The sequence below is a fragment of the Gossypium arboreum genome, chromosome 3 (assembly GCF_025698485.1).
Source record: "Gossypium arboreum isolate Shixiya-1 chromosome 3, ASM2569848v2, whole genome shotgun sequence".
In the NCBI taxonomy this organism is placed as follows: domain Eukaryota; kingdom Viridiplantae; phylum Streptophyta; class Magnoliopsida; order Malvales; family Malvaceae; genus Gossypium; species Gossypium arboreum.
In genome coordinates, this window is record NC_069072.1 from 14543370 (window position 1) to 14552799 (window position 9430).

The following is a 9430-nucleotide window of genomic DNA, read 5'->3' on the forward strand; positions in this document are numbered from 1 at the left end:
TTCGGTGTATTATTTTAAATTTATAGGTATTTTTTATATATTATTGCTGTACACCAATTATCACCAATACGAAACCTAGGTAAGATCTGGGTCGTCTACCAGTGTCCCGGCCAAGCTCTATCAGATGTGTGAGGTGTACAGCGAAGAGACATCTAGGGGAGCTCACAATATCAGCTCGCATGGGCTGAGAGGAGTTCGCGGCCCTAGCTCGGATATACCCAAAGAGTTTACACATAGGGGACCGTGAGGCCTAAGAGGCGACCCAGAACGATACACATGTTCAACATGCCCGATGCCTGTTCAAAATGTCAATCCTATGAATAGTAGGGTCAAGTCCATGAACAATGGAGTCAAATCATAAACAGTAATAATATGTATAAATACTCGAATATTCCCTTTAATAAGATACACAAAAAATTACTCAACAATTATATAAACACATATAATATATTTATATACAAATAAAATTTAAAATTATTAATTAATTTCAATAAATTAATTAAATGGTTATATATATATATTAATTTCAATAAATTAATTAAATGGTTATATATAAATTTTATGTAATTATAAAATTAATTTCAAATATTAAAATATCGTGTTAATTAGTAAGAGTTGGTATACAACAATACAAACCGATATTAATCAAAACTACTTGTTATGATTAACTACAATGTATAAAATCCAACCCGCTCAATTTAATTAATTTTTTATATAATACTTACTTTTACTAATAAATCTTCAAAATCATAATTTAGAGAAAATAGGGTTTAATATTAGGATAACAAGAGGATGAAAATAAAAAAATATAAAAAAAGATTTTAATAAGGGTTGGAAAAATGCTCTCGACTTCTTCTGCTAGCTTTGCGAATGGGAATGGAGAATATATCTCCATTGTTGAAGATTCAAATACAAAGAAAGTTCATTTTAAGGACACGGATGCGGCCCTGGAGGATGTGATGGTGGTGGATCCTTTACCAGTGTCTCCGTTGTCGTGGAAGGACAAGTTATTGGGGAAGGATAATCTCAACCAGGATCACAAGAACGAAGGCCAGCTTGCTGTTTATAGTTTTTTTCTTTCCGATCAGGATGTGAAGAAGTCTATTGTAGATGGTGTCCTCTCTATAGACTTCTTTAATAAAGTGTACCAGATCCTGGAGAAGGAAATGTCTACTTCGATTATTCTCAAGATGCTGGGCAGGAATATTGGAATTTCAACACTACAAAATAAACTCTATGGGATTTGGAGACCGTCGAAACCAGTTCAATTAATGGACATTGAAAATGGTTATTTCTTTGCAAAATTTCAGAATTCTATTGATTATGACCAGGTACTCTCCCAGGGGCCGTGGGTTATATTCGGCCATTATCTTACTGTCCAGCCATGGTCGATCGACTTTAACTCCAATCTTCCTTATCCTAACTTGATCCAAACCTGAATTCGTTTCCCCGGACTTCCTAGTTACCTGTATAAAAGACAGATTCTCTTGGAAATTGGGAGTATGATTGGCAAGGTTACAAAGCTAGATATCAACACGGATAGTAGGGCAAGGGGACGATACGCTCGTATCGCAGTGTTTGTTAATTTTGAGAGGCCTTTGATCTCTAAGATTCTCATCAACGGTAATCCGCAAAGAATAGAATATGAAAAATTACCTGTTATGTGTTTTAAGTGTGGTCGTTACGGTCATACTAATGAAACATGATCGTTGACTATTTCGTCTATAGGGGCAGTCGAGAATGTGGCTCCATCGGAGCAGGCTACTGTAGCGACTACGACGACTGAAGAAGGAAAATATGGGCCTTGGATGTTGGTGGAGTGGAAATCTAGACGTGGAAATTTGGAAGGTGCGAAGAAAGGTAACAATTTGAAAAAAGAAGAAAATTCGGGATTACGTTTCCATTCTTTGGCAGATTTGGAGATAAGTTCTTTGGAGCAAGAATCTACAAAGAACCCTAAATCGTCGCTGAAAAGTAAAGGTAAAGGAATATTAATTGACTCTGATGTTAATGTGAATACAGGTAGGAAAGTTGTAGGGAACAGTCTTAATAAAGCCAATCTGAACTGGCTTATTATTAAGCCTCAAAAGGGACAGGCCCGATCATCTAAGTCCAACATTGAAATGATTGCCCACTCCACGGGTGTGAATAAGAAGGGCTTGGAGAACCCGATAGCTTTAAGTACAGCTAATCCACCTGCTTCGTCCAATAATGGAAAGACTCATGGTAGTAGGTCTAGTGGACTACAGCTGGAGCTTCAATCTTCAAAAAACTGTTTAGAAACTGATCCTAACGAGCTTAGCATCATGCAAGTACCCATGACATCATCTGAAGCTATGTCTAGGCCATTAATTGTAGGTAATTCGGGTTCTAATTTTCCCTCTAATTTAAATTATCATCTTAGTATTATAACATGTTAAGGCCGAATGGAGCACGAATTTCCTTCTATTAAACAGGCAGATCATGTAGTGGTTTATAATCCTATATTTGAAGAAAATTCTTTTGTGAATGTAGAAGTGAAAGAAGGAGTGTTGGATGTTGGAAATCATTCAGCAGTAGTGTTTAATAATAAAAGATCTTTGGAGACTGGAGATTCGGCTGGTAGTAATCTTGTTAAGGTGGGTTGTAAAAGTCAAATTGCTAAAAAGTCTGTTTCTAAATGTGGTTGGAAGCTTAACAAAACCTTAAAGGGTTCAGGTAACAGATTTAAAATTTCTAAAAATTCCTGGGTCTCTTTTGCTGATTCTATGAAGAGGGCTGCTACTCTTATTACTTCTGAAATTGAGAAGTAGTCTACTAAGGATTTGTCAAAGCACCTTGAAGAGGAAGCGGATATTTCTTCTTCTGCTTGTCAATAAGATAAGTTTTCCTCATTTTATCTTTTTTTATTTATTTATTCCATGAATTTATCTATTCTGTCTTGGAATGCACATGGATGTGCGTCGGATAAGTTCTTGCGTGCTTTTCGCGAATATAATTTTCAATACAAGCCAAACATTATTAGTTTTCTAGAACCACGCATTAGTGGGTCAAAAGCTGATTTAATTATTGCGAAGATTGGCTTGGATAAGGCACATTATGTTGAAGCAGTTGGTTTCTCGAAAGGTATCTGGATAGGTTGGAAGAGTTCGATTAATCTGAAGGTTGTGAGGAATCATTCTCAATTTATTCTTATTCGTATTTGTTCAGACTCGTTCCCAAGGTCGATTCTTATTGCTTTTATGTATGGGAGCCTAGATAAGGTGAAAAGGAATATATTGTGGAATGATTTAAGCCGCTTAGTTTCTATTTGAGATGAACCTTGGATGGCTATTGGGGATTTGAACGCTATCCTTTCCTCCGTTGATAAAAAAAGTGGTCATATCAAAGGCCACAGATGCTAGTCTTTTGGAGCTTTTATGGATAAAGCTAATCTGCATGATCTGGGATTTCAAGGACCTCCTTTTATGTGGCATCGTGGTACTCTTTCGGAAAGATTTGGTAGGGCAGTGAGCAATGGGAGTTGGCTAGATTTATTTCCTGACTGTGTGGTGACTCATTTGCCTAGGATTAAGTCTGATCATCGTCCGCTCCTCCTGAATCTTTATTCTTAGGTTAGGAATGTTTTTAATCGTCCTTTCAGATTTCTGGCTAGCTGGTTGCCACATCATAATTTCTCTGATTTCGTTAAGGAAAATTGGAGTTTTTATGGGAACATGACCAATGCTATTGCTTGTTTCACGGATAGACTTACGAACTGGAATAATTGTGTTTATGGCCATATTAGCCAAAGGAAACGTCGTTTGGTGCACAAGCTCTCCAATGTACAACGTACCGTGGATCTTTTAGAGTCTAATTCTCTTCGGCATAAAGAATTTATAATCCGGGAGGAGCTTAAAAGCATTCTTTATCATGAAGAGATTTTCTGGAAGCAAAAGTCGAAATGTGAGTGGTTAAAACTGAGGGACCGAAACACTAACTATTTTCATAGACATACTCTATAGAGGAGGAAGTCTAATAAAATCACGGCCTTACGTGGTGCTGATGGGAATTGGATTTTTGATCAAGACATACTCAGGTCGGAAGTGGTTAATTTCTTTTAGAAACTCTATAGAGAAGACCTTAACTCGGCAGGTAATTTGCCTCATAGTGCTTTTCCTGGCTTAAACTCTGAAGATGTGGATTTTTTGGGCGTAATGTTACGAGTGAAGAAATTAAGGTTGCTCTCTTTGACATGGAACCTTTTAAAGCCCCTGGTAGTGATGGGTTTCAGGCTGGTTTTTTTCAGAAGCAATGGGAGATTATTAGAGAGGACATATGTGATTGGGTTAAAAATGTCTTTGATGGTGAAATCATTGATCCTGAATTTAATAATACTCTTATTGTGTTAATTCCCAAGGTTCAGAATCCAGAAAATTTCTCTCAATTCAAGCCGATTAGTCTTTGTTCTGTCCTATACAAGTTAGTCATGAAGATTATTGCTAATAGATTTAAGGTTATCTTTTCGAAGATCATTGGCCAAGAATAAGCAGGTTTCATTGTTGGGTGAAACATTATTGATAATGTCATTTTCGCTCAGAAATTTTTGCACACTATGAGAGTTAAGAAGAGCCTCCAGTGGATGACTATTAAGATAGATTTGGAAAAGGCGTACGATATGGTTAGATGGGACTTTGTGGAGGCTTCGCTCATTACAGCAGGTATTCCCTCTCATTTGACTAAAGTTATTATGAATGCTATCAAGCTTTCTTTTATACAGGTCCTATGGAATGGTGAGCCAACTCAGAAGTTTAAGCAGGTAAGAGGTATTCATCAGGGGTGTCCTTTGTCTTTATATCTCTTTGTTTTATGCATGGAATGGCTGGGTCATAGATTCCATGGTAGCATCTTAGCAAAGGAGTGAAGTCCTATTCGGCTTTCAAGATCTGGACTGAGTCTTTCGCATTTGTTCTTCACTGATGATTTAGTGATCTTTAGTAGAGTCGACGTGGTGCACAGTGGTCTCCTTACGAAGTATCTTAGTAAATTTTGAGAGATTTCTGGTCACAAAGTTAATGCTAAGAAAACAAATGTGTTATTCTCTGTAGGAGTTAATATATCTTCAAGAAATGAGATCAAGGACATACTCGGTTTTCACGAAGTTAATAACTTAGGTCATTATCTCGAGGTTTCTCTTTTTCATATAAGAGTTACCAAGAGTATCTTGGATTTTTTGGTGGAAAAAGTTCGGAATAGACTCTCGAGTTGGGATGCTAAAAGCCTCTCTTTTGCTGGAAGGGTCACCTTAGCACAGTCCGTACTGTTGGCTATTCCAAGCTATTTCATGCAATCTTCCCTTGTTCCTAAGGGAGTCTGTGACACTATTGAAGGTCTTATAAGACAATTCATTTGGAGGGCCACGGAAAGTAAAAGGAAGATAGCTTTAGTTAAATGGGAAAACCTTTGTCAGCCTAAAGATAATGGAGGCCTTGGTTTTCGTCGTTTGAGTGATCAGAACAGTGCTTTTATGATGAAACTTGGTTATAATCTTATTTTTAAGATTGGAACTCTTTGGGTTCAAGTTCTAAGAGGCAAGTATGGAATGAAGGAGAGTATGCCTGACTCTATTATAAGGAGCAATTGTTCTTATATGTGGAGAGCTGTTGCTAGAGCTTGGCCTCTGTTGCGTAGCTTTATGATTTGGTCCATTGGTGATGGTAAGTCTGTTCGCTGTTGGAAGGGTTGTTGGGTTCCTGATAAAGGACCTCTCAAAAATTATGTGTCGGGATATGGTTTTTTCGATCCTAAGACCACTGTTAGTGAGATGGTTTTGCCTAATGGGGTGTGGAATCTTGCCCTTTTTAGATTATGGTTACCTGAAGATGTGGTGGAGCGCATCATTAGCATTCCTCCTCCCATGATTCAGGCTGGATCGGATTGTCTCTCTTGGTCAAGAACGACGTCTGTGAAGAGTGCTTTCATGTTTTGAAAGAGGAATCTTGGCATTCGTAAGAGACAAAATGGAAAAAGATTTGGAAAATTCCAAAGTCGCATCGTGTGAAACATTTCCTCTAGTTAATCTCAAACAAAGACTTTTAACTAACTCGGAGAGAGTTAGAAGGGGTATTGAGCAGGACGCGTCATGTCAACTTTATGGTCATTCCATAGAGGATGCTTTGCATATTCTTAGAGACTGTGCATTTGTAAAGGAAATTTGGCATCAGATCATTCCTACTTCCTAGCTTAGGAATTTTTTCTCTGTTACTATGTTTGATTGGCTTAATTCGAATTTGCAACTTCATTCTTCCAATAGGCAGAGCGATGGGTCTTGGCCTTGCCTCTTTGGGATCATTCTTTGGTGCATTTGGAAGAATCGAAATTTAATTATTTTTCAAGGAACTGGCTTGAGTTCGAAGGATATTATCAGTGCTTCTTTTAGTTGGGTAAAACATTTTCTTTACTCTTTTAATGAAGGAATGGATTTGCAGCCGAAGCAGTTCTCAGTTTGCCAGAATTCAGGTATGTATGTAGTTTTTAATACTAATGGTGCTGTTCACTCTGTGTCTGGTCTTTCTGCTGTAGGTGGTGTGCTGCGTAACAATAAAGGGAAGTGGATCCTTGGTTTTTCTCACTTCTTGGGGAAATGCTCTGTCGCCACTGCTGAACTATGGGGCTTGCTGGATGGTTTGCTCATCTCTAAAAAATAAGGCTATAATGAGGTCATCATTCGTTTAGATAATCTTGAGAATGTGATCTTGATTAGTGAAAGCAAGGCTGGTGGTTCTAATAATGCACTTATTAAGAGGATATAACAAATTTTGGCTTTTGAAGAAAATTGGTTCTTGACTTATGTTCCGAGAGAAACCAATCGGGTTGCTGATGCTTTGGCTAAAATATCCCTGTCAAGTGGTTCCTCCCTGCGTATCTTCGAGTCTCCTCCTTCTAGGATAAAAGATATTTTGCAGGACGATAATTTTGTTGATAACTCTCTCATGAATCATTTTATGTAATCGATTGTTTTGTTTACCAAAAAAAATATTAGGATAACAACTATATCAATTAAACTAGGATTGAATCTGTAATTTAATTATTATTGTATATTAAAATTTGTCACTCCAATTATGTTTTGGATTAATATGAGGTATATGGAAAAAAAACGGAAGTAGCATTACCGTAATTTATTTAAACAGAGAGCGTTGTGTTAATTTAAAAGAAATAATAACAACTTCTTATTTTATTCCTTAAGAGAAAAGGAAAAAAAAAATTATGTAAATTCCACAGCGTTCCGTCGACTCGTCCCAACTTCCACCCACCACCCGGTACGGACATGGAAACACGTGTAACACTCCCGCATCGTATCCTCGCAAACGACCTAAACACGAAGTGGGGCCCATATTCATCATCCGTCCACGTCGTCCTCAATAAGGGAAGATCGTGGGTTTATCTTAGTTAGCCCCCCGCGACACGTGGTAACCACGTGAGAATAAAAAGGTAGAAGTGCTGGCTTGGGGGGCCTTACTCGCTCCTAAAATTTTCGAACCGAATGCGTGGGGCCCAATATTATCTGGTCGCCGCATTCCGCGGATTGGCTGATCAATGTAAAAGGGGGACCCATTTCGTCCCTATCCAAAACCCATTCGATGGGTCCCATTTTAGCTAAGAATGTTCCATATCGTATCTTTCACGCATCCATTTTCTTTTATTTTCTACCTATGATTTAATTCCATAGACAGAGCCGAGTTACCATGTATGATGTATGTGATGAAATTAATTTGTAAGTATTATTGTTGATTTGCAACATTAAGCTCTGACTACAAATATTATTTATTTTTTGAATAGAATTATTAGTAGTAAGCATAAGGACTAGCAGCGTGCTTCAAAATTTGACCTTTAGATTACCATAATCATGACGTGTGAATGCTTAAAATTCTTCCAAATCCTTTGTAACGTATCAATCAATCACGACTTTTTTAACTCTGTAAAGCCAAACATGAGGTCTTTTCTAAGCATTGAAGAATGAGGGTTGCATGCCCATAAAGAAGCCCAAACCGGCAAGCCCAGCAAAAAAAGAAAAATGAAAAAATGTAATAGATTAGGTCTCTCTAAAAGTAGAGTTGTCTGCTTGGTTCCGTAGATTTGATCTATTCAAATCCTGGCTCGAGCCGATATACAATTTTAATGATAAAAATAAAGGTAAATTATTTATTTGGTCACCTAATTTTTAGGATGTACTTTTTTTGATCATACAAATATTTTTTTTTTGTAATTTTCTCACCTCCATTAGAAGACTTTCATTTTGGTCCTCCAGACCTTAAATCTCCAAGGGCAGCTGATTAGTCATCATTTTTTTTTTTAATTTTTGACCCAGCACTGTTCATCTTCTTCCTCCTGAATCAATTTTTCTCTCCAAGCCATTTCTTTCTTTTCTTTCTTTGCTAACAGCAGGTATGTGCACACCAAAGGGAGGGAGGGAGAGATGAGTTCGCTTAAGCTTCAAAAACAACTCTCAGAGAGCATTCTATAGTGTGGAAAATGAAAGGTTTGGCTCGATGCAAATGAAGTCAACGAGATCTCCATTGCCAATCAACTTTGATCGTTTTGTAATAATAAATTTTAAGTCGAGGTATGATACTATGATTCGGACTTGATTTCGCATCGTTTGCTGCCAAATTGTGAAAACGAAGCGAAATGCTTTAAATTTTTAGGAATTTAATATGTGATAACTGATGTAGTTTACTTACAAGCTTTTTTTTTTCTTAGTGATCTATAACAGTAGTGTTATATAGTTTACTCAGATAAGCTTTTGCATATATACAATTCGATTTCTGGTTATGCTGTTATTTATTTGTTTACTTCTTCTGAGAAAGAAAACGATTTCAAGTAAAGCATATAGTGAATGCTACATCAATTGACTTGGGATTTCCTGCATGAGAAAATCAAAATTTCAGATTAGTAATAGTGCTGCAAAAGGTTAAATCATTGTTTTCTCTTCTCATATTTATAAATAAATTTCTTTTTCATCTTTTCCTAACAGGTTCAAGTTGATGTAATCTATTAATAGTCGATGGATTTGTTAGTTTGTTTGTAGCTTAGCACAAAAATTTGTTCTTTTTTTAGTTATTGTCATGTTGATATTTGGATTGGCAATTGCAGGCCATAATATAAGGAAGCTGGTTAAAATAGTTTTGTCATCAGGGTTAGTTTGGCAATCCTTTTGAAAAGTGCTTTTGAGAAGTACTTTTGAAAAATTTAATTTAAAATTTGAGTGTTTAGCATTGTTGTCAAAAAATGCTTTTGAGAAATAAAATGTCAATTTTAGACATGTTATTATCAAGTAACAAATATACATTTAAATAATATTTAAATTAGTTAATATTATTATATTTTAGTAAGAATATAAAAAATTATTGTAATTTCTTGTTAATATTTTAATATAAAATATAAATTTATATATTTTAAGCAATAAATATTA

At 36.3% G+C, this 9430-nt stretch overlaps 1 protein-coding gene and 1 long non-coding RNA gene across 2 annotated transcripts; both read left to right on the plus strand.

The window, feature by feature from the left end:
• The first annotated feature begins 2900 nt into the window (after positions 1 to 2900).
• LOC108475063 (uncharacterized) lies at positions 2901 to 5947 on the plus strand. Its single transcript, XM_017777069.1, has 7 exons — positions 2901 to 3105; positions 3190 to 3242; positions 3436 to 3488; positions 3623 to 3916; positions 4156 to 4474; positions 4559 to 4679; positions 5067 to 5947. Exons 1-7 carry the CDS (start codon positions 2901 to 2903, stop codon positions 5945 to 5947), a joined length of 1926 nt encoding a protein of 641 aa, XP_017632558.1.
• A 2077-nt stretch (positions 5948 to 8024) lies between these two features.
• On the plus strand, positions 8025 to 8775 carry LOC128290271 (uncharacterized). Its single transcript, XR_008279956.1, has 2 exons — positions 8025 to 8151; positions 8401 to 8775. It is a non-coding gene; the product is annotated as an uncharacterized LOC128290271 (long non-coding RNA).
• Positions 8776 to 9430: the final 655 nt, after the last annotated feature.

What these genes read in the sequence shown, in the direction of transcription:
- LOC108475063 (XM_017777069.1), top strand. Translation starts at nt 2,901, where the DNA reads ATGAATTTATCTATTCTGTCTTGGAATGCACATGGATGTGCGTCGGAT. An exon ending in CGGAAAGATTTGGTAGGGCA is followed by an intron (nt 3,489 to 3,622) that starts GTGAGCAATGGG and finishes TCGTCCTTTCAG; the next exon opens with ATTTCTGGCTAGCTGGTTGC. An exon ending in TTATTGCTAATAGATTTAAG is followed by an intron (nt 4,475 to 4,558) that starts GTTATCTTTTCG and finishes ATTTTCGCTCAG; the next exon opens with AAATTTTTGCACACTATGAG.